This window comes from Leptosomus discolor, chromosome 3 (genome assembly GCF_034619465.1).
Source record: "Leptosomus discolor isolate bLepDis1 chromosome 3, bLepDis1.hap2, whole genome shotgun sequence".
NCBI classification, from domain to species: Eukaryota; Metazoa; Chordata; class Aves; order Leptosomiformes; family Leptosomidae; genus Leptosomus; species Leptosomus discolor.
The window spans coordinates 27,333,098-27,358,643 of NC_141393.1; the positions used below are offsets into that span (position 1 = coordinate 27,333,098).

A 25,546-nucleotide genomic window follows, 5' to 3' on the forward strand; every position below is an offset into this window, starting at 1 on the left:
AACTATATTCTTTCTCCTCCTCTCCTCCATACCACTTAAAGTAATTTTTTAATTTTGTTTTTAAAAAGCTTCCCTGTTAATGAAAGTCACACCAACAATACGTAAACAAGACCCACTAGTATGTATCTTTGTAAGTTAACTGTGCTTAACTAAAGAGACAGGCGAGATTCCAAGGTTACATCTTACGGACATCCCCTAGTAAAATCCCATTTCACAAAAATACTCTACAGCAGTAAAGGGACCAGTACACTTAAGCACAGTTCATTAAAATAACCACTGCAACATATTAACTAATTAAACCATGCCTTCGTATTGTGAGAACAAAATGGAACTGATGCAAATTTCCGTTAAGACAGAACACGCAGTACAAAAACATGGGGTACAGTACAAAAAAGATTATTATCTTAAATGTCTGACAAAGGAACATCACTTAAAGTTGCGTAACAGGCAACCAATTTAAAAGCAGTGAATGTACAGAAAGGAATAACTAGGTTGAGCAACAAGAACATAACAGCCAGTTATACTAAAAATAAAACCAGAAAATGGTAGTTAAACAGGGGAACTGCCATGCAAATAGACAAGCAAGACTGAACACTATTTATGAAAGATAAACTAGAAGGCATAAAACAAAAAGGTATGTGACTAGAATTGGATGAACCCCACTTGGCACACGACTGCACCTTTCAAGCAGTAAAAGCCAGGTATGAATTTGCAGCATCATGCAAACTAAGTATTACAGATAAAACAAAAATACTCTTTATGCTAATACTGCTCAGAAGCCATACACAGGTAAGTACTTTCATCATTAATTGTCATCCTCAAAGGCAAGCTAAAGTTTAAGAGATTCCTTCTTCATGAAGCCAAAGAGAAAATAAATTGACATGACTTTATATACCTGTAAGAATTAAAATAAAGACAAATAGCAAGGATTTGCAATAAGCTAAAGTAATAGATACTTCTAATGTTCCTGCAAAAAAACAAACCACAGAAAGTTTGGAGTTCAGTAACAGTTCCCTTGTTCAAACTAAAAGGCCCAATCCTCTCTCTGACACATCATAAATCTGAGACAGCACATCCGTTATAACGTTTAAGCTATGATGTGCCAGAAGATTACGACCCATTAGTGCAAATGGACAGAGGAAGAAAGTACTCTAGTTTCTGTGAACAAGTAACACCTTTGTTACCTTTTGAGCATAAGTGAAATTCCATCTTAAAAAAAAAATAAGAAAGAAAAATAAAAACGGGGTACGGATATTCTAATAACAGCAAACTCACAGGCTTACGACAACCTCATAAAAGAGAAGACAAATAAGTAAATCAGATACTTTATCTTCTTTCCTTATAAGTTCCATCAACTCTGATCAGGTTGATCAGGTTATTTATCTACTAAAAAGCACAGCAAAATACAATATACAAAAATGTCCTCAAATTTCTAAAAGCTGCAACAAAGCTCAGTTAACAACAAAATGTAGTAATTCACCCTAAATAACGTGGTTAAGGAAATACTATACCTAGGTTATTTTATCTCAAAGGAATGCAAAAAACCTTATTTTTATCTAGGAACCTGGCAAGTTAATTACATCCTGGGAGTTGTTTTTACTCATTTTTTTTTTTCCTGGTTTTGCTTGATAGAAAATGGTTGCCTACAAAACGTAAACGTAATTGTCAGCAGTTAGTATTATCTTACTCTAAGTATTATTTTTTCATAAAAGGAAAGAAAAAGAAGGCTCTTTTCATACACACACAAATAGTCGGATTACTTCTGTTTGAACCCAAAGAAAAAAAACAAACACAAACAAAAAAACCCTCTCTGTTAGAACTTTGTGCACTGCTTCTCAAAATTTATTACGTAAGTATACTGTCACATTTGAAATACAGCACCAAGACCAGACCCTTCCTCCTCACAGGAACAGACAAAAAGGAAGTATAGATTAGACCAAAAAAAAGAGACTCTTTCATAAAAGTAATTCTCAAGCAACTTCTCCTCACAGTGCTAACTAATCTACTATTTCTCCACTCACAGCATCTAATAAAATTGTCTTCCCTTTTTTTGTAGTCACAAACTGGCTGCACTTAGCCTGTATCCAGGGCTAAACTATAGCAGTGGCTCTGTCACCCACTGACCCTTCACCAGCCAGGAAGGAGAACTGGGAAAAGGAGAGGAGACCCATGGGCTGAAGCGAAAATAGATTTAACGAACAGCATTAATACCAACAAAGGCATACAAAGCTATACTTAGCCAAATGAACAGGCAGTTGTCACAACAGACAGGAGAGCAGGCCTCAGGAGCAGGGAGATACCAGAGGAGCAGCAGGAAGAGGAGAAATCCCAGCAGGAACCCCACAGGAGCTCCCTCTCTTCAGCAAACCTTCGCCCTCTATAATGACCATGACATGATGGTATGGGCTACACCTGTAGCTAACACTCAACCTGGCTGACTCAAAACTGCTAACGGCCTGCCTAGCATGGCTGGCCTGTGATTCTATCCCAGCCAAACCAGGACACAAACATGTACTCCTTCTAAAACTAGAGAAAAACACGAAGTTTTACTGACAACAGAGTTGTGGAGAACTGAAATATTCCTACTGCAGAAAATCTTCTATTTCCAGTACCTTTTTTTTTTTTTCCTGGATCAGTTAAGTCTGGTTCATGCACAATGTTTTGATAGAGAGGACTAAAGCACTTCCCAGCTTTTTATAAGACTGCTAAAAACCAGCAGGCCTGTACTTCTACTCCTGCCCGCTGCAAGATATCTTATCAGGTTACTGTTCAGACAACAAGGACACCATCAGTCAGTCAGGAAAATAATAATGTATCCATTAAAAAAACCAAACAAAACCCAAATTCCCTCAAAACCAAAAACATTCCATGGAACATTTAATGTTCGGACAGAGTATCTTTTTGTTAAAAAAAAAAAAACAACAACAGAATAATTTCATTGTAAAACCAGTTATTGCACAGGACAACTATGGCATATGCTGAACAATTTAAAATAACCAGCATTCTTTGGGGTCTGGCTATGGTACTGAGGAAAAAAAACAGCTAAAATTTGGGAAGTAACAGTCTTTTGTGTCCTTTGTATTACTTACCTGACTTTCCATTAATTCATCCATAATGGTACTACAATAAGTTTTTTACCTGCTTTTTGCATACTCTACCATTTCTTGATTTCTTTTGTTTTCTGGATCAAGTAGAGGATCCTAGCTGTGGACTTGCTCAAATCTTTCTGCTTTCCTCCAGGTCTCAGCAAAACTGTTATTAGCCTTACACTACCATACACTCTTTTTTCTCACTGAACTCTATGCACGTTTCCCCACAAACTCCAATTCTTAAATTTCTTTCAAAACAGGACTACCTTAGACAAAGTTATTCCAACACAAAATCATTTTAAAGCCATGTCCTCTTCCTCATTCCATTTACTAGAATACACAAGGGGTATTAACAAACACCTTGACGATGAGATCCTTGGAGAAATCATATTTACATAATATCATAAGAAAATATAGTATTTCTAAAGATAACTAGGAAGAACCTACCTGTTTCTCACTTTCCTGGAGACGGCAGTTTTCATCTACTGCATCTTGAACAGATGTCTTGAGTCTCTCTGTATTAATTTGATATACTTTTAAGGTGGACTTGGCCTAAGAGAAATAAGGAAGTGTGTTGTTTAAACAGCATAGGTGAAGACGTAAGTGGGGTCATGACAGTATTCTTTGACTTATTCTTAGGTTTTCTAGCTGTGCTATATATGTATTCTCACATTTTCCCTACAATTTCAACAGTTTTTGCTGACTGGAGTTTTGCAACACTACGTATCATAGTGGCATAAGAAGACAAAGAAAAGATAAGGTAACTGTACTTCCCAATAAATGCCCATCACTATATGAAATTCAAAGTTGCTAAATCAAGTCACACGGAAGCACTAACCCTTACAAAACCTTCTGGATTACACAGAAAATTATTTCTGCACCCTTAACAGAAGAAAAAAAATAAAACAGTAACTACATAGAGAATAGAGAAATTGCAAAGATTTGAAAACAGATACCATAAAGATTGGACATACCTCATCAATTTGTGACTGGATAGATTTTGCTTCATTCTCTAAAGACTCCACTCTCTTCTGAATTTCAGCCACCTGAAAATTATTAGTTGTCATACAGCTTCTTCCACAGATTAGACTGAAAACGTCTAGGCAATTAATAAAGTTACTTTAATTTTCAAACTGAGAAGGTTCTACTGCCAAATCAGTAAAATCAGCTTTTGTTAAGTATTTTCCTTTATGGGTGTCATTTTTCTAATATGCTACAGGGAGCATGAGGGGAGACAAAACGGGAACAGTAGTTTTGGCTTAAAAAACCCAAAAAGAATAGTTTGTCTTCTCCAAGGAGAATTTTTTTGGGGAAAATTTTTTTTAAATGAATAGTAACAAAGACAGGATTCTATTTAGTCTTACCAAGTTATCATTTTCTGATTGCTTCGATTTTTCTTCTTCCAGTTCTTTTTCTAGACTCTCTATTTCTTGGTTGAGTTCCAAGTTCGACTTGTTCAGTTTTTCATGCATTTCCTAAATCAAGTTGTTTTGACAGTTAACACATTCAACATTAACGACACATGAAGACAAGCAGATTTTTAAAATGACAGAAAAATACATTTACAAATTTCACCCTATGAAGGATAAATCTCAAAGTACTCTAAAGATTCTCACATGCTAACAGAACCTGTAACAATTAGCTCTACAGGAACTGAAGGGCAGAAGGAAAGAATCTATTTGGGGTTTTTATTACATAAATTTTATAGAGCCCATTAGGTATTTCCTTCACTTTTTTAGAACTCTTTTATAAATATATTCTGAGTTTGGGTGATATGAACAATGCAGTGGTAATTTTTGTTTACAACTGTGCTCAGCAGACTATAAAATATATTTGAATTAAATCAGAATTGAGAAAAAAATCTATCATGCACTACTCTCTCTCCCCTAGAAACACGAACAATTTACTTTTTGAAAAATTAAATATTGTCTAATATGCCATTTGCTCTAGTATCAATCATTTTTAATGCAGCTGTTACAAAAACTTCTCTTAATTTAAATGCCTCACTTCTATGTAATTTTCAGTAGCCCAGGACTAAAATAACAATGCTCTCAAAAACTAAGGTTTTGGGGATTTTGGTTTGGGTTTTTCTTGTTGGTGGTTTTTTGTTGTTGTTGTTTTGGTGGATTTGGGGTTTGTTTGCTTGTTTGGGTTTTTTGGGGGGTTTTTTTGGTTGTTTTTCTGTTTGTTTGTGGGTTGTTTTTTTTTTTTTTAAATAAAAAAGGGCAGCATTTTCCTGACCTATTGTCTTAAAATTGTAGAAATAACAATTTCCATTTATCTTTTTTACCTCAAAAAAAGATGTGTCTGTTGATTCTTTCATAACATTATCATCCTTCAGAGACAATTCTAAATCTTCAAACTGAAAAGGAAATACTTTGTCAGAATGTATGTAAAGAATTCCTTAAATAATGCATTAATTTATGATGCTCTAGTCTCAAACATAGCCATCACTCAAATAATCACAAATGCATCTTGCTGGAAATCAGGAAAGCCTTAGACCTAGTATATTATCCCAGTGGCATAAAACAAATACTTTCCAAAGTTGCTTCCAGTGAAATACATCATATTAAGAGTTAAAGGCAGAACTTGCTAACATCTTAATTGCACTTAAAGGCACTGACAGGAAAAAGCATTTGAAGAATCATTTCAAAGCTTCTGAACATCTTACTTTTAGCTAAATCTAATACTTGAAACTTGATAAATTAAGCCCATTTCTGTGACACATCTGAAAGCAATAAATGAGGACCGTTACCTCCTTCTTGCAAAGGCTGAGTTTTTCAAGAATTTTGCATTTATCTTCAACTAGTTCAGCAATTTTACTGGCAAGCTGTTTTTCTCTTCCTAAAAAACAGACAGACAGTTAAATGTTGCAACATCTAAGTACCTAAAAGGAGAAAAAAAAAAAAAAAGAAAAGAAAAAAGAAGGGGAAAAGAAAGTCATATTCCAAAGAAACAGTATGAAAAATAAGCTTACCTATATAAAGTCGACTTCTAACCTGAAATAAAAAGAATAAATACTGAAAATGTCTGATCAATTACTCTTGCATAGTATCTGAAAACTAATCTTTTAAGCTGTGGTTCCATGGAACTTAAAACAAGCTGCTGTCAAAAATGGACAATTGCACCCTCTGCTTTTATCCCCTCCATGGCTTTGTGTTTGGCCTGTCCTTCTCCCACTATAATCTACCAGAAAGAAGAGGGGAAGTAGGTTAGTTTTCACTTGGATCACTTTAATAACACACCTCTGTATAGTCATCACATAACCACGACTTCCAACACAAAATGGTAGTGGACTTGCACAGCCAAAAGAGTAGGAAAGGAGAGAGGGGGAAGCTCAGACAATTTCCCATGAGGAAAAAACCCCTCATGTGAATATGTATATGTTACATATAATATATAACAGTTAGAGCTGCAGGAAGGGTACTACTCGATGGGCATCCTGCCCAGATGCAATTCAGCAAAAGGTGCCAAATCAGCAGCTGCCACGTGGGGGTCTAGTGCCCTAGAATCAAAATCTAACAAACGGTGTAACAAAATCTGTCAATGGCCTGGACAAGAGATGCAGAACTTGGCTGAACCCACAAAAACTTTACAACACAGCATTCCTCTCAAGGCTGGGCCAGGATCATGTGCCTAACATACAATGGGTCCCTCAGATCTTCCCTGTTTTCTCCTCATTCAAAGGCCATGGGATGGTCAAGGAGCCCAAGCGACAGAAAAAGGGGAATCACAGAACCATGGAATGGTTTGGGTTGGAAGGGACCTTAAAGACCATCCAGTTCCACCCCCCTGCCATGGGCAGGGACACTTTCTACTAGACTAGGTTGCTCCAAGCCCCATCCAACCTGGCCTTAAACACTGCCAGGGAGGGGCAGCCACAGCTTCTCTGGGCAACCTGCTCAGTGCCTCACGACCCTCACAGTGAAGAACTACTTCCTAATATCTAATCTAAATCTACCCTCTTTCAGTTTGAAATCATTACCCCACGTCCTATCAATAAAGTCATAAGCACACCTTATCCTGTCATCCCCCCCCAAAAAACAAACCAAACCCCACTACTTTTGAGTAAGTAATCACTAACTCGTGAAAAAGCAGTTAGTGCAGTTCTGAGTATGGATGACTGAAAAAGCTATCAATTACTCCTGTAATATATAATGCCTTAGTGACACGTGCAGGAGGAAAACAATACTAGGGTTGCTGCTTGATGGATTTCAGCTGAAACGCCTCTTTCGTACCCCCTAGAGGGATGCTGCTAGAAAACAGAAGGAATGATCTGAATTATAGATACATTAGCTTATACAAATACAGATCCTCTTCCAGACAGTCTGAATCACTGCTGCAGAATAAGGCGGCATTCTTCCAGATCTAGGTTGACATTAGAACGCTAAAAATGCAGTTGCTCATATCTGAAAAACTAAACTGCTATGCAACCTATCTTCAAACGTGAGCATCGTTACAACTAGCACCAAAATCACATTCTGTCTTTTTAAGAGTATGCAAAAACTGAGCAGAAATTTAGAATACTGAACTATGCACGCTGACTCCATTTCATTAGCAGGGAGAGTATGGCAGTTATTACTGCTGTTATTACTCAGATCCTTACTTACTCACAATAGAAGGCAACCCTTACCTCAAAAATATAATCTGATTTGTGCATTAAAAGGTTTCACTACTGTATTTCTCAAAGTCATCAGCTTAGTGCTCACAAAGAGCACACAGTAAAATTGGTTCAGTGTTCCAATAAACAGAATCAAGGCCACTGTCCAAGAAGTTTTAAAATGCCTCCCTTGATGGGAATCCATCTGGATTGCTTTTGCTTACTGTTACTTTGACGGACATGAACTGGTCTGGCTATAGCCAGTGTAGTCACAGAGGTACCAACACACATACGCCCTAGGGAAGGCCTCTATATCCCATGAAAACAATTTAAGGGCTGACTTTGAAAGTCTGGTGTAGAAGTTAAAAAGGGATGGAAAAAGAAAGCCTTACTATAGCTAGTCTCATTACGTTTCCTCTAATCACAATAGTCACTCGGTACATGTCCAAACACTTAGTGGCTTAAGAAAACCAGACTACTTCTCAACTTATTTTGGAGGAATTCTAAATTCAATCACAACAGATTTAAAACTCTGAAGCATTACATACCTTGAACAGAATAACAATTTCAAGTCAAACCATTCAATTCAAATAATTAATGCACTCTACATATCTACATGTATTTTGAATACTTACTGATCGGTAACTTCTATACAGGAATGAGAGAATTGTAAGGGCTCCAACAACGCCAGCACAAATCACTATTTCCCATGGGAAACCATACAGATCAGCACCAGGTCTCATATCTTCAGGCAGTGAAGCCACAGCCTGAAAAATAAAGTAAAAAGCTTCAAATAAAGGAGGAGAGTTTAATATTTTCCACAGAAATAGACATTACATGTTGACTCAGTTTACTTCTAAGGCTTGTACATCTATTTTTTTTCCAAAACTCTTGAGAAAACGGTTAACAGAAGCCTTTGATTTTTAAATTAAACATTTACCAAGTGAAGAAAAAAAGTATGAAAAGTTCCAACAAAATATGATGAACAGATAAAGCTCTGAAAACTTTTCCTTCTGAATCTACCAATTATGGTAAATTCTCCTTTGAGCTGTCTACACATTTCACTGCTAGAAGAACCAATACTAGTAAGTATTTTATGATTTAGTGGTAGAAAATTTGTTTGGTAGAAAAACCTACTCAACCAACTTCATGCTAAAATAACATACTGAACATAATGACTTAACACACTTTAAACACTTAAAACACACTTACAGTTTATCTGTAAAATGATGTATCACCATTGTCTCAAAGATACAACCTGCTTAATATAGTGTCACCGGTGTTTAAGAACACATTACTGCATAATAAAGTCTTAATCTCGTCTACTTTAACAAAACGGCCAGACTACCCCCGCTTCAAGCCAAGAGGGGTGGGTGTGAAACCAGAGAGCGTTCGCTTCACTGCTTTGGCTTTTTGAGACCTGTTATTCTCGAAGAAACGTCCAGCTTCTACAGGGCCCTGGCAGCCCGGGCTTCCCCCGGCCCCTCGGGCCCCGCAGCTCCCCGCAGGCTGCTGGCCCCGACGCACGCCGGCAAGGGACAGCCCGGCTCGACGCCGCGCACGGGTTGGCGTGCCGCAGCCCTGCGCTGCGGCGCCGTTTCTCTCAGACCCGAGCTCCCCTCGCCACCCCCGGCAGCGCCGTCTCCCCCAACGCCGAGGCGCCGCTGCACAAGACCCCGGCCCTCGCGGGGGTCCGCCGGAGCCCACCCCGGGCGGGTCCCGCACTCACCCTGCGCGCCCCTTCCAAGGCCAACCCGCAGTAGCGCTGCGCGCTCTCCCGCAGGCCCAGCCACAAGCTGGCGGTAGCGACGTCCGAAGCATCGCCGCGGCCGCCGGCAGCCATCTTACCGCGGGAGGCGGCGGCGCCGGCCCACCACCGCGCGGCCCCTTCCGGCTCGTCGCTTGACAACCGGCCTGTACCACTGCCGCGGGGGGGGGAACCACTACTGCCGCGGGGAACGCTGCGGGCAGAGGTGGGAGCAGCCAGGGCGGCCTGACGGGGGCCGCGGGCTGCACCACTGGGGCATGAATGGCGACGCAGCACCACTGTCGGGCGAGGTGAGGGCGCTACGGCGGCAGCGGGCCCCGGGCCTCGCCGCCCCGCCTCGGCCTAGAGCGGGGGTGCCTCGGGACCAGCGGGGCCCAGGGGCAGGTGCGCCTCGTGGGTGTCCTCTCCTCGCCCGGCCGGCCCGGGGGCCGCCCGGCCGTGCTGCGGTCCCAAGGAGCCGCAGGTCTCCGGGACCTTTCTCGCCAGAGCCTCCCCTTCGCATGACGCCCGCGGGCGGGAAGGACAGTCGGCTCCCTTCACCGCCCGCCGCCGTCCCCCAGTACTGACATGGCCCCGCTGGCCACCAACCTACTCCTGTTCCTCTTAGCGCTCCGCGCAGGGAGACTCACCTCCCCTTCGGCGGCTGCCGCCTCCATCTGCACCCGGGCGGCGGCAGGTCCTTACACAAATAAAACCCCGGCCTGGCCGCCTGGGGACAGGCCTCGTGTTCCCACAGGGGCAGCCGGGGCTGGTGCTTGCCGGGCGGGGGCGGGGGCCAACAGGTGGGTCAGCGACCGGCGGCTCCGGCGCAGGCGGGGCGGGCCTGGCGGGCCTGGCCTGGGGCCGCGGGGTGCTCGGGCGTGGTTCGGCTGAAACTAGGTTTCTTCACGGCTTAGACTAGGTTTCTTCAGCTACGTTTCTTTGTTAAGAATGGAGCGTCCTGGGGCCGCTGGTACACAAACATAAGGGAAGATGGGAGAAGCGGTAGCTGCAATGCCACGTAGCAATGGGTTCATTTTCATCTCATTCGCTAGGACTATTTTTGTATTACATTCTTTTCTTAATTTTGATATGCAGTTAACTACATTTTTTTTTTTAACGTATGCTAGCTGAATTTTCACAATGCAAGGGAGTGACTTGCCTGTGAAGGTGGTGCCACCTAAGAGACAGTGACAGGTGGAAGTGATTTTTTGAGCTGTATCAAACAATACAAGAATGAGTTTGGCCGTGAGCTATGAATAAGCATTGAAATCCAGTCTGGTTCATGAGAAAAAAAACCCAAAGCCTTAAAGTTCTTGTCTACTAGGCTGCAGTTTAGCCAGAATCTATGTAAGTACACTGGAAATCAGGAACAAATTTAGACGGTTCTTAAACTTCAGTTACCCAATCTAAACAACATTAAACCAAAGTACCAAAAGTAATGAAATTTACCATACACCTCTTTACCTGATATTACCTGTTTATATATTCTGTTTAGAGGGGACAGTGCAACACCATCTACCTTTTCTCACATTCCTCTGCCAGCACTGTTTCTTGTGCAGTTATGTCCAGTAAGGTCCACCTTTACTCTGTCCCTACATTTTGATATTTAAGACCTCCCCCATAGCAATCATAATCCTATTTTGTATTTTATATATTTGACTAGAAAAGTATTTTTAATGCAATTATGAACTATAGGAATCTTTGGGACTCAAGGCTTTGAAATTAGTTTTTAAAAACAATGGAAATGTTCTGGTTATTTTACTCATCCTAATCAAAACTTTCTAAGTCCAAGCAAATTTAATCTAGACTGTCATGGGAACTAGAGGGCGCTATGAGTTTCATTAAAAAAAAAAAAAAAACAACGAAAAAACCCCCAAAACCAAAAAACACCCCCCCCCCCCCCAAAAAAAACAACCCAAACCAAAAAGATATTTTGACCACTGAGGTCTTTCCTGGAAAAAAAAAAAAAAAAACAACAAACAAAAACCAGCACACTAAGTTCATCAGATTCTGCTGTGCAAACAACAGAGGCAGATGAAGAGCAGCTAACCTGACATTTTCTTGTTCTATCTGTATCTCATTTAGCATCAGATACCCCCAGAAGGAAGGGGACTGCAGAGAGTTTATTTGAAAGGTTCTTTTTTTCTTTCCTTTTTAGTAGCTTCATTGTGGAATAGAACCAGTAACTGGCTTAATTTTGCATTACTGTCAGCAGTGTATCACATGAAGAATTCTTACCTTTTTGATAATACTCGTAATTGCTGAAAATACAGATTTTATCAATTCGCCAATCTCAGGAGCATTCAAGCACAGAAGTATCTGATATATCCAGCCTGCATCTAGTTTGTTCATAAGGAAAAAAAGGGTTTATGTTACAATTGTCAACTTAATAGAATTCCAACTATTTGGGTTTTTAAGATTGCAAATTTATTTTCCTTAAAATTAAGAAACTTAATACTTACTATTACTTGGAATGTAGTTCTGGATGGCATCTGAGAAAGGCTTTTTGACATCAAATGGAGAGTCAACTACTGAACTCTCCATTTTTTCTTCAGAATTTACTGAAGGAATCACTATTGCTTTTGAATGTTCATCACCGTTATATTCACTGTCTACAGCTGCATTCATTTCATGTTCCTTCTCCGGTGTTTCTTCTAGTAGCTTTCTTCTGCTGCCTACTCCTGCAAATAATTGTGAAGGGAAATCATGCTTATTACCAGGGGGCTCAACTTACACACACACACACACTTTCCAAGATATTAACTTCTACAGAGATTTTGATTTTTTAAATTTTTATTTTCCTCAACTTGAAGCCAAACACTGAAGTGCTACATCAGAGTAAAATGTGCTACAGATTTATGATTTAAGAAATACTTGCTCAAATAATGGTCTCGGAACAGAGTTTGGAGGATAGAGCTTCAAGCAAAACTGACGTTGCAGTAAAGTAGTTAAAATGGATGTTCAGGAAAAAATAGGTCTGGTTTTGATAGTTAGCCTAGAGATTCCCTGTTCAGGGTTAGTAAGTCTGTTTATTATATTCTATCCAAACACAAGTGGGAAAAGCTTTACAAAAAGAACAAGTAAAAATGCCATGTAGGATTAAAGATTAACAACTTCTCCCAAGATAAAAAACTTCACTGCAAAATACAAGAAACCACAGGCATGTTCATGCAGCAGTATGGCTGAGGGCACCTAGCCGCCTCCGTTTCAGTGACTTGGAGTAAGTTTCCTGAAGCAAATAAAATACTGCTTTAAAAACACCCCACACCTTGCCTACCCATGTAGGAAAAAAAAATGCCATTTACAAATTTTTAATTCTACACTTCAAGTCAATACTGGCCAAAGGTACCCATGACAAGTAGACCAATAGTCAAAAGTCAGAAGGAGTAACTGGCTCTTAAATTGTTACCATTATATTAACTCATTCTGTGTTATGAGCGACTCAAAATATCATAAATCAGTCATTAACTACTGTGAGTTAGGCTTGCTGCCTCTTGATTTTAAATCACTAGAAGGAGACAGTGTTGTATCTGTTGTATTTTTATCCTCAAACAAAGCCTATTTTGTTCTTGCTGAATCACTGTTAGTGAAGCATTAGTCCAGTACCTTTAGCTGCAGCTTGGGCTGCACACTTAATTGTTAGAGGAGACAAAAGCTGTGGCAGCTCTACAAGAACATTCCTTTTTTCCATACATTTTTCCCTGCCCAGTGTCAAAATCATGCCCCTTTTGTGCAGACACAATCACCTGTTCCCTCTTCATAACACTGTCTTTACAAGAGTAAGCCGTGATTTCATGGCAAATCTTTTGAAATTGCTGGTGCAGCTGCATCAGTTTGCTTCCCTCACAGAGATCCTCTAAGGGTTGCTTAACGTTTTAAGTAAAGTCGTTGGAAAGTAATCAATGGGTTTGGTAAATCTGAGTGTTTGTCATGCAATATTTGCCTGGTTTTGCTTGGTTTTTGGAACATGAACTCTGCCCTACTATGATTTTGTCAAGTTCCTTGTTTTTGCTGGATTCTGCAGCAGTATTTTTTCCAAAACTAAGCTGTCCTTCCTCAAATTTCTTGCATGATTTCTGAATTAATTTCATCATTTTCTGCACATTTAGTAGGAACTTTTTCTTGTTCTGATTCTTTTTCCTTTAACTCCATCCTATTCTCCTGTACAGTATTTAATTCTAGTCCTAGTGTCATCCCTATTTTCATGTGGGGTTTTTTGACAAAACATGTATCCTCAGACTTTTTTCCACTACTACTGTTAGTTTTACTAAATGTAATTGCAAAGAATCCTGATGGTCTGGTAAAAATAATACCTGGAACCCTTTCTGTTAAAATATCATTTTTATTATTTATATTTCTGGACTTTGACTTCCTGATTTTCAGGAGAGGGAAAGAAAGACTCTATCTTGATTTAGTAGCAGCAGTTAATTTTTCAGTATCATCCTTCATTTCAGTTAAAACTGTAACTTCTTTTTCAACATATACTTTTATCAGCCAGGTTTCTGAGCAATCCCAGGTTGCCAGGATTTAATCAATCTGTTTTTTTCTGTTTGTTTGGGGGGGTTTTGTTGTTTGGTTGTTGATTTTGGGGTTTTGTTTGTTTGTTTGTTTTGTTTGTTTTTTTTTAATAGCAGTCTAGCGTTCTAGTTCGCAGATGTTAGGAGACACTAACTATTTTTTTTTTCTTTAAAATTGTCTTCTATTTTAGGGGGCTTCTAGGGTGAAAGTTCACATTCAGTCAGACTAACATCACATGACTGCTCTGTTGCTTTTATTGTCAATAAATTTTCTTTACAATTTTTTATTTAATTTGGATTCAGCTGAAGACTTTAGTGTTACTGTGCCTTTTGAAGCAGTGTTTGATGATGCCTTACAAACCTTGTATTAATTTTCTCTGGTTTGGTATCTTGCCCTATTAACAGCTTGAATTGATGGGCCTAAACCTGATGATACAGAATAATCTTTTATTTTACTGTATCACATGTGATTTTTATATTTCTTTCTAAAATGTGGATTAAGTCTGTCCTCTGACCCATTCTCTGGTACCAGAAGCTCATATTTGGAACATGAATCTTCCTGTGTTATTTCTGCTTCACTTTTCTGATAACATTGCACGTTCATAGGAATTTGTTCGGTTTGTAGCTTCTCTCCTGACAAGCTATCAGCAAGGGCGTAAAGTGTTGTCCTATCTTGCATGGATCTGGTAGGTTTTGTTTGGTTTCTTTTCCTCCACAGCCCTGTTTGTTATTTTTCACTGCCAGATGAAGAGAAAGATCATTCTCTTTGGAGGTATCCACATTACTGTTACCTCATCTATTACGTTTAACCTTCTGATTTGAGGTGCCTTCAGTTTCTTTTCCCCATAGTACATTATCAAGGCTTATACTGAGGCCTTTTTCATTATGGAAGCTGAGTTCTGTTATTCTCAGCATGCAGGTTTTACCTTCCATTCTGAAACTCCATGTGTCTTCCAAGTGGCCAATTTCTTCAGAAGTTTTGGTACCTGTTAAACTGAAGCCAGTAGATGAGGGGTGAGGAGAGAAAGGTTGGTTTGGAGGGAGTTCTTTGGAGTCCTTAGGTTTCTGATCCTGTTCATCATCAAAAATATCCTGACTGAACCCTTTGATGTTGTTTTCGTAAAAACCCAGTGGGTTGATTTTATTCTCTGGTTTGTGAGTTCTCTCTTTTACATCACCATCCATTTTGAACTGGCTTTTCAAAGCTGAATTTTGTTCTGTATCAGAGCATCCAACTGTTTTCCCTTTCTCAGGTGTTTCCAGAGTAACACTCGGTTCTCTGTCACATGGGCTCTTCTTGATGCCCAGGTGATTATCTGCAGTTCCTGGTAGTTCACCATAACTTGGTAATTCGCCGTCTGAATTTACAGATTCTTGAATAAAAGTGTTCACATTATTTTGTTCTTTTTGCACTGTTTCAGCTGTTTCCATTTTTGATTTTCCCTGCACATGAGTTCCAATTTCCACTGTATTTTCAAAATTTAATTTTGAAGGTAAATGTAGACGATCTTTGGAGACAGGGTCATTATAATAACCTTTTAGATTGGCATTTTCCTGATTTTCACTACTCTTAGAAACATGTACTTCAGCACTGAAATAACTGAAAAAGGGTACATACTGCCTTTGAGATATTTCAGGTTGCACTAGTGTTTCAACAGATAAAATTTGTGAAGCATCACTATCGCTAACTGATTTGGCAAAATGTTTTGCTTTTTCATTACTGTGTTCATTATTTTGCACAGCTAGTGCAGAAAACAGATTGCTTTCTTGGATTGTACCCTCATCATTTTCAGGCAGCTCCTCACTAACTCTCTGATTTACTTGTACTTTCATTGCTCTGTTACTACTTCCTTCTAATATTTCATCATCATTTTCAGTTTGAGGGGTTTCTTCATGAAAAAGCACATCATCTTGCAAACTCTGCACTTGCTCTTTGTTGGCTGTTGAACTCGGAAACGTCAGCATGTCTGCAAAATGACTAAAAGAGAAGAAATGGCTCTGTTCTTCAGCTATGTCAGGCTTTTCTTCTGTATTTTTTGTGTCTGAGGGATCACAATTCTGAGGTGGGCTAGGAGAAGAAAAAATCTGATCTGATGCAATTGATTCGTGTCCCTGTTCATTATCATATGTGTCCATATTATAATTAATAAAGCTATTATAGATATTTGTATACCAACCTGACTGTCCATGTTTGCTTTCTGACTCCTGATTTCTCTTTTTAGATTCAGTGTTTGTCAGCAGTTTGCTTTCTGATACCAAGTCTTGTTCTGAACTGCAAGGTTCAATTGGCCTCTCTTTGTCACCTGTTAGTATATCAAAAGATGATTCTGTGCTATTTGAGGTGCTTTTGGTGTCATTAAGAGTACGCACACCTGGTATCTCCCCAGGATTTGGCATGTTACTGTTTGAATCTATTATTTCTTTTGCATGATTCTCTTCTTCTTCATCTGCCACTGCTTTAACTGTCTCCTTTGATTCTTTGTCCACATGTGATTCTTTCTGGTCTGAAGTCTGCACTTCTTTATTCTTATTCACTTCATCCTTTGTTTCTCTGCTTTGCTGGTCTTCCATAGCAGTTGTATCTTTCTCAGCATGGCCAAAATGAAGAACATTACTTAAATCCAAATTAAACCAATTCGATTTGTATTCTTGTCTTTCACTCTCTTCTTCTGTCAATAACTCTGTGACTGCTGTTTCCTGTTCATTATTGGAATGTCCAGACACACCAGAAATATCTTGGATTTCCGGATCCTTTTTTTCTGATGCCAAACCAACATCCGTATTCTCTTCACCAAAATACAGAAAGTCCGTCAGTCCACCTTGAAACCAAACAGATGCTGGGGGTTCTTGTTGCTCCTTATCATTTGGCTCCTGTAAGTCATTTTCAGCAGCTACCACTATTTTTCTGCCTCGGAATGTATTTTCTTCTAAAGATTCAGTAATGGCTTTTAAGGGCTCTTCATTGTTTTCACTTCCTGCGGTAAACCATGCTGCAATCCAACTGGACTGTGTTGGAATGGGTTCTAGTGGGTGGCTGTTTTGCATTTGTGGCTCTTCAGTATCATCTTCTCTGTTCTCATTTCTTCTAACCAACTTTTTGCTTGCAGACTCCTCCTGAGTGTCAGATTCCTTGGAATCATTTTCAGAAACTGATTCAACTCTTTCTTCCTTTTGCGTGGAGTCTCCTGTATGTTTTAAGAGTTCATTTTCATGCAGGTTTGATTCTGCATCAGATGATGAATATTCACTTTCTTTGTTGTGATCAAGTAATGCACTGTCTTCATTTTCAAAAGCATACTTATCTCCATGAAGGCAGAGGAAATCAGTTTCCTAAAAGAACAGTATCAACTTTTAAAGTGTTTTAATGTGTAATTTTCTACAGCACTGTGTAGCACAGCACTGTATCTTTATTCTCTTTCTTTCTGTGTAGTTGTACGTATATATAACTTTACACAAAGGACTATTAAGTAATTATATTATTCCTAATGGTTCTATATAATTTATTAGATAAAAATTATTTTAGAGAACAATAAACATGCAAATGGAGCCATAATGAAAAAAAATGTTTTGAATTATCTGAAATAAAATATGCATCGCCACTTGAATTTCTAATTGGATATTAGATTTTTCAATTGCTGTGAACTACATTGGAAAATCTGGTGATGTTGGTTTACCTTAGTGAGCACTTCAACTTCTTCTGCAACAAAAACTTCCTCAACCTTCACAGCATCTTTTGGGAAATATCCAAAATCCTTTCCTTTCTGTAAAAAATATAAAGGGAATGAGAGCATTTAAACTTCAGTGATAAGTACGTCAGGTGCTTGCATATATGCTAGAAAATGAATAAACAGTAAGTTTATAGGACTGCCCCCTACCCCCTTCATTTTATTTGGTCAAAAGACTGGTTTATTTTTCCTTCACAAAAGTGTTCCATTTGCCATTTCAGAAAGCAAGGGGAAGTATGCTACTCCATACTATTATTTTCTGTATTATTTTTGTGAATGTGTGTTTGTGCAGAAGCAAACCGGTAGCCTTAACACTGCTTCAGCTGAAGACAGTGTTGTGTGCACAGATCGTCTCAGCCAGCTCCTACTAAAATTTCCCATTGACTCAAGTGGGAGAAAAATCGTGCCTTAATAACTAATGACCCATAGTAAGTTACACAAAAAGTAGGATATGAAATTCAGGTATGAGGCCAGCTGCAGCTGAAGAGAAAATAGCAATGAAGATGGCAACACTACAGAAAATAAGTTGATGATAATGCCCAAAAGAATTGAGGAAGGGTCAGTCTGACCCAGAAACCAACCACTAGCTTTACATCAAACCATTGTACATAGCCTTTAATGGAGGAATACATCTTGGAAAGCAAGGAAGAGTGAGGTACCTGCAAAGACACTCTCGGATGAAAAAGAAAGGAAGACAGAATTTCACTGTTAAACAATAAATGTGACAGATCATTTACAAACAAAAGAGTTTACCATTTTTGGTAAACTTGTCTGGTTTTGAAGCACTTGCACAGGTTTATTGGCAGCTGGATTTGGATCAATGCATCTATTCCTTCTTAGCTATTACAGAACTACATGGCTGTTCTAACTACATCACCAGTTGTTCCAACTCATTAAATATGGGTGATAACTTCTCTGGGAACCTTCCTTGAGCACCAGACTGTGCAGTCAGGTCCCAATACTGGATCAGTGATTAAGCAACTGTAAAACCTTCTTACCCACAGACCTGTAGGTAGGTACCTGACCTGATAGACCTGAATGTTTTTAAGGGAACCAGATGAAATCATTATGGCCAAATGGTTAGATGAAGGAGGCAGAAAACTTGGATTCTGATCTTGACTTTTTTCTCCATGAGTGATCTTGGCCATGGTTTGATTTTCCCTTTCTATATAAAGATAATAACAATGACCCGTCTCCCAAATACTATATTGATCCATGACTGGTTAATGTTAAAAACAGATGGAAGATCCTTAGAAGCAAGCAGACTGCAATTGTTACGTCATTATTATACTATCTAAATTATTTATGGGTAAAGTCTTTCAGGTTGAAGTACTTACACTTCCTGTCCACAAGTTTTCATTTTTCCTTGAAAGTTTGGAGTATACCATTATCTCTTCCCCTGTTTCGAAGTTAAGATACCGGCAATCAGGCCCTAAGTAGTCTGTAGTGGCTTGAACTCTGCTCATTGCCGCTGGAATAGTATGTAGAAAGAAACAAATAAGTATAGCAGCCATTTTGTCTGAAGTCAGATAGGTTACTGAAGAAGGCTGATTATATATAATACATTAAAACGTCTGTCAATACATCAATATGTGCTTCGTTATGATACTAATCCTTTTACATTATCAAGTGGAAAGCAACTAATGCAGAAAGCAGCCCTATCCTGTTTCCTTTCCTATTTACTACAGACATCGAGGAGAACAGCTCTTGTCCTGTGTGGGCATTTTCCAGTCCTCATTCAGCCAAGCTTTCAGTACTGAAATACATGTGGAGAATTAGGAAGTTCAACTACTAAAGCCAGATCTAAACAGCTAAAAAATATTTCCCAAGCATATTTTTAATTGTATATTTTAGAAATTCTAAGTTAAATCTAGTAATTACTAGATTTAAAAATTACTAATTTAAAATCTAGTAATTCAGGGATTTTGTCCTCTATTTTGAATACATTTATCTTATGAAGAAAATAGGTAAGTTTAAGCAATATAAACCTTAAACACGCCGCCAAAACCAAAGTTTCTGATTCAATTTGAATGACTTTAAATTCTCTTTGTCTCCACCCCGTCTCCCCACAGAAACCACTACTGATGTCCTCTAGTCAGTTTGGAGCCCATTCCAAACGCTGTTCCACAAAGACAGACATCTCTGAGCATCCAGAACCCACTGAAGTCAGTATGGCTCCACAGGAAAATACAGATCCATCAGCAGAGGAAATCTAAGGTCTCTTTCACTTCAGGACAAGCTGTCCGCATTGAAAATGCAACAATTAAGGCTGCCAAGCCAACGGAGACAGCTTAGGAACAGCTTCAACTACATATGATTATGACAGGTTTCACAATGGTAAGCAATGGATAATAAATGGGGCATTATTTATTGCTGCCCACTTGTGATTCAGTGGCTCTGCCTCCTGCAGAGCTATTTACTCCCCAGGAACTCCATAACTAGTTACTGCTTTTACTTCATGTTAAAGAACTAAAAATAAGTAAAGGGGATATATTAACAGGGTCTTTTGTAAGAAAGATTACAAAAACCCAAACCAAACAGTTTGCTTATAAGTAGAAAAAATAGGGTTTTGCAGAATGGGCTGTGAATATACTATAAACACAAGATATAGAGTCTTCTTTCTCAGTTTATACCCTACCATTTTTGGTTTGGTTGGTTGTTTTTTTTTTTTAATATTTCTTTTGTACCTGTAAAGAATGAGTTAAAAATATTTCAAAGCTGCTTTATACTGCCAGTTTTGAGGAACCCTGAGAAAAACTAGCTATTCAAGAGTATTTTTACAGAACTTTGATCTTTATATACTTATACAACAATCCAGCAAGTATTTTTTCTTAATTTGTTTGAAAAGTTTAAGCCTATTGCTCATAAACTTAGTATATTGACAACAAACAATTTCTATGGCTACTCATTTTCAGTCTGTTTCATTGCTAATTTCAACATTATGGTTCCTAATAGCTGCACACACCACAGACTCCTTTTGAAACAAACAAACAAACAACTTTTTTACTTACTCTCACATTCCCGATCACCACACTTCTTCCATTCTGAAAGTACCTTTGTGCTCTGCAGACTTGTTAAAAATGAAATTACTAACAGCAAAATTTTCTGATCCAAGATCCTTGACATTTTAGATTAAATCTAGAATGCACTGAAACTGTGGAAACTGCATTGATGTGCAGTTAGCAAGAATACTCCACATTGTTTTCCTTAGCCTAACAAAACATTGCAAATAAACTTATAATCCTATTTTCCTTCTCTCATCTGCTTAAACAGAAGTACACTATGCTAACCTGCTAACAATCTGCAAAGTCAGGTGTCCTGACTATACACACGTTTAATAATTAACTCTGTTCTGCTAGCTAGACTGATGTTTTGAATACAAAGAAACTAGTTCTGGTCACATAAAAAATTAGATTCTGTCAGGTATGTTCTTTTGTACTGAGTTTGTGGAAGACTCTGTTAAGGGAAATCCAACAAGAGTTCTATTAGGGTTTTTTCTGGATTATGAATGCATTTTTAATATACATCTTCCATCTGATTTTAAGATGGACTATCAATTTTATGCTTATATTGATTTGCATGTTGCCAACATAGCTGCTGCTTTCTATTTTTTTTTGTTTAATAAACTATATTTTGTGCGCACTGATACATTTTAGATTATTTATAGGTTGTCATTGGGAACTCGGAACAGAATTTTTTCCATATACTCTTTTGGAGTTTTCTCATGCACTAGATGCTAAGTACAGTCCTTTAGCATGGGGAACACTTAGTCAACTCCAAAGACTTAAAAAGGTGCTTGGCAGTTTTCGGGCTCTTAAGATAACTAGAAAATCCATATGCTATTTCTACATCATGTATCACAGACCAATATATCAAAGCTAAGCAGATGATATGTCCTGCTTTTTAAGGAATACTCTCCGTTTCTTGGTAATCTATTATCCAATGCGGAGTTAAGTTTTCTCAAATACAGGTTATGCTTTAAAGTAGTAATTACATAGGGAAGTATACACTGGTTATATAGGTATGAAGTTGTGCTACAAATGAAATCTTGCAGAGGTTTGCGTTAGAAGCAAGCTTTGCTTCAAAGGCTTCACGTCATTGTCCTGCACTTCCTTGGTGACCTAAACACAATATGTCTAATTTAACTACAAAAGGGGCTTCACTTTTCCTTTCCCACTCTCCTGCATGAGGTAGCCTCTTCTTTTGCCCTTCTTGATAGCACCCAAACAATTTGCATTCCTTCCCAACCTGGTATTTGCAGTCACATTACTTCCTAGTAAGCCTGCCCCTCCTTCCGTCCCGAGCGTGACTCACGCAGAATTTGCTCCGCTTTCCATGAACCCAAGCTGTATCCTACTTGCAGCACAGTTCCCCCTCCCTCCCGCTCTACAACTCCAACCTGCCAGACAGTGGTGCTTAGCCTGAGCTACTGAGCCAGCAAACAGATCAGCTACTGGAGGCTGGGAGAGAGGGCACAAAGCGAGCCAGGGTCACATTAACCAGCAATGTCCTGCAAACAAAAAAAAAATCACAGGAGATGACTCGTTCTCCAGTTGCAATGTAACACTTTGGCCCCTTCCTTTGCCACATGACCCGATAGTCAGACAGGCCTATCTTATGACCTAGCACACCAGCTGCCTCTGCTGTTAGGTAATCCCCCGGAGAGCTTGTGCGCCAGGGAAAACACACTGTAGATCAGCCCCTTGCCTTGCTTTGATGCAGCCCCATCCCCAGTATCAACACTCTCTCCTCTTCACTCCCCTGGATCTTGTGTGGCTTAGAGGGTCAGTGATTTTGGACCTTCCCTGGTGTCCTCTGAGTTTATCTGTAGGAGGTGAAAGGGAAGAAGCGGACTACCAAGCAGCTAAAACATTGCAAATGCAAAGAAACCTGGTGAGCAGAAAAGTAAGATGGGCCTTTTTTTTTATTTTTTTCATTCACAGTTTTCTACAGGTTAGGACAGATTGGTGAGAAGGAATATACATGAAATTTATATTGAGGGGACTCTCTTTATATACTACGTCTTGTATAAAATCAAAAAAAGGACACTGTTTTTATCCCACCAAGATTAACAACTGGTCAGAAGAGCCTTTCATAATGTTGCACACTAACCATGGAACATGGGACAAAACCCAGTATTGGGCCTAGAAAGATTAACAGTCCATTTTTGAACATCATGGAACTGATTCACCTAAAATTGGAAAAGCCAGGTATTCTGACATCTAAAATTACGTACTTCAAGTTTGTCTGGGAGAACAAACTATCAGACCCACAGCTTAAGATCTGCACATTATTACAAAACAGCTCTGAAAATGGCTCTCTGACTTCAGTTTCATACGGATACCCAAACTAATTCTCAAGTCTTTATAAGGAGATAAAATGTTACAGCTCATCTTAGCTACTCAATTTAATCTACATCTACAATTTTCAAGTTATTCTGGGCACTGCTCATTGTGTAGCTTAGTCTCAACAATAATTCTTTTAGGTTTGAAGCTGTTCAAAGGCTGATGAGCACTGCTCTGATCTCTGTTCCGTGTTATTTGTTCCTCTAGTAACTTCAATAATAAATTGTATTTATATCAAATATTCTTTTCTTCCGGGTGTAAATCTTATACTCACAGATGTTATACAAGCATAACGTCTAATCACCTTTGAACTAAAGTCAAAGATAAAGATTCATGGAGTTTATGACAGCTGGCTTCCACAGGACAAAGTTGAAAGCTTTACAGCAGATAGAATGAGACATCAGTTAATCTCTATTCTGCAGAACTGCAGCAACAAATGCAAGTACTGATACACATGCAAAGACAAACATTGCTAATGAAAAAGTAAGATCTATTTCCAACAGCTTTTGTTAGGGTGAAACTATTAGCTTTTTATTTATTATAGTAACTTTAACTACCGAGCTAGAAAGGCAGAGATCCCTTGTGATCTACCAAAATTCACAGAAGGATCAACTCAGAACTAATGGTGTGATTTAAATAACCCGAGCAGTATGGCACACTGGATGGCTCTTTTAAGACATGATTTTGTGTAAGGACAAGAGATGTTGCATTTCCTAGACTACTCAGTATCTGCATTAACCAAAGCAAATCAGAAGTTGGTGAAAGTTTTCCCAAGTACATTAAAGTCAACATCAATTTTATAGTAACAACCGTACGTACAGCTTTGGTTATATTCTTATGATAGCACCGAAAGGCTCCATGCAGAATGTAGAGTCGCACTGTGTAGGACATTGTACTAATACATGGAAGAATAGAGTCCATGGCAAGAGCACTTTAAAAATAAAATACAGTTCTCTTGACTTAGGATGTTTGGATGAAAATACAGATCAAGTTTTACATTGAATCAAATGTCATGCCAAAAATATTTTTTTAAACAAATATCTTTTAAAAATTAGTAAGTCAAAGGAAGAAAAGAAACACTAATTCACTCTCCCAGATAGACAAATCTAAACAGGTTACAGTCATTCATCAGACAGATTTAAAGCAACTTTTTCAGCCAGGTTAACAAATAGCAAGAAAAAGCCATTATTACTTCCCTATGACACAAACGGTTCCAAGCATGAGACTAAGAGTGCAGTTCTAAATATCATGGAACTTGTGACTTTTATTACTTTGAATCTTGCTAGTACCTTTCCCAGCTTTGAATGCCTCACATTTTACCATATAATAGACACTGTCACCTAACAACAAGTGCCTGAACTAGCTTTGTAGTAAAACACAGGTTTGCTATAAAAACAAGGGGAAAAAAAAGTTTGAAAGTGAGATTACACCCTCCAAAACAGATCTCTCTATATTACTCATACATCACTGCCACAGCATTTGGTCCCACAATAAATACATGTAGTCTCAGACAAATACTTCTTTGAGCAGAGAAACTCATTTTAAAGATCTGGAACATACATAAAATGAACAGGTTTGTCCTGCTGTACCACAGTAATTGCTACAAAATCAGCAGCTGAACCTCAAAATTATAACTGGGACCTAACCACAAGACCATTACGTTCCTGATAAACAAAACACGCTAAAAATTTATTTGCAAATTTACTGGGTTTGGAAGTTAATTTTGCTGGCAGGGTGGTGTTTAGTTCACTAATACCTACTTTCCACAGAAAAATTATTTTCAGATTTCCTTTGAATGCACACAATGAAGCTGTTCTAAGCACAAAGACATCACTTTAAGTAAAGAAGCAGGAATCTGAAGAGGTGTGCCTTTTATACAAAGTCATGTTTAAGCTTATAATTAACGAACAATCTGGGTGAAATCTACTCTGACAAGGTCTCCGAGTGGAGCATCATAGAAAAAACACATTCTTGGAGGCTTCCAGTCTATCTGTGCACCAGGACTGAAGAAAAAGACAAGTAAACGGGATAGAGTCAGTGCATAGTACAAAAAGCTCTAAAAAACCCCAACAACCACCTTCTAAAGTTATACTTAAAGCTAGAAAGGACCATCTGACAGAAGCCCCCCCCCCCCCCAAGACAGGCATAGAGCACACATGCTACGTTGCCCACTCACAGAAAGCATCTCAACTGCATTCTGTGTTTTTCCCCTTTTCGATCGTTCCTTTGCCACATTACTCAAGTGAAAAGAGAACAATGGTTCCTTTGCTCTCTACTCACCACTATGGGGTAGGGAAATAAGAAAGTATTTAATAATTTCCTACCCCTATGCTATCTGTACTTAACTCCCAGAAACCCTGAACTGTTGCATCAAATTGAAATTTGATGTCTTGAAATTGTCAGCTATCTGAAACAGCAGACTGGGAACCAAGGAAGAAAATTGCACCCCTGGTCTCAGCCCTGTCCACAGCTCTGAAATTATTTCAGTGTAAGAGGATGAGACCTTGAGGGTAAATGTAA

The 25,546-nt window shown here is 38.8% G+C and overlaps 1 protein-coding gene across 3 annotated transcripts in view; it reads right to left on the reverse strand.

Annotated features, from left to right (window-relative positions):
* The window catches only part of MIA2 (MIA SH3 domain ER export factor 2), a 39,775-nt gene extending 18,968 nt beyond the window's left edge, over nt 1-20,807 (reverse strand). The window contains exons 1-14 of one of the 3 annotated variants that reach the window (XM_086463448.1): nt 20,693-20,807; nt 19,019-19,152; nt 17,631-17,717; nt 16,134-17,286; nt 15,804-15,923; nt 11,902-12,117; nt 11,678-11,778; nt 8,325-8,456; nt 6,067-6,088; nt 5,845-5,933; nt 5,380-5,451; nt 4,454-4,564; nt 4,064-4,135; nt 3,537-3,641 (exon numbers count right to left, since the gene is read on the reverse strand). In XM_086463448.1, coding sequence (XP_086319574.1) covers nt 3,537-3,641; nt 4,064-4,135; nt 4,454-4,564; nt 5,380-5,451; nt 5,845-5,933; nt 6,067-6,088; nt 8,325-8,456; nt 11,678-11,778; nt 11,902-12,117; nt 15,804-15,923; nt 16,134-17,286; nt 17,631-17,717; nt 19,019-19,152; nt 20,693-20,807 — 2,529 coding nt within the window. Of the gene's footprint in view, nt 1-3,536; nt 3,642-4,063; nt 4,136-4,453; nt 4,565-5,379; nt 5,452-5,844; nt 5,934-6,066; nt 6,089-8,324; nt 8,457-11,677; nt 11,779-11,901; nt 12,121-14,882; nt 15,315-15,803; nt 17,287-17,630; nt 17,718-19,018; nt 19,153-20,692 lie in introns of all 3 variants that reach the window. The other 2 variants (XM_086463447.1, XM_086463450.1) reach the window with 2 other exon arrangements.
* Nucleotides 20,808-25,546: the final 4,739 nt, after the last annotated feature.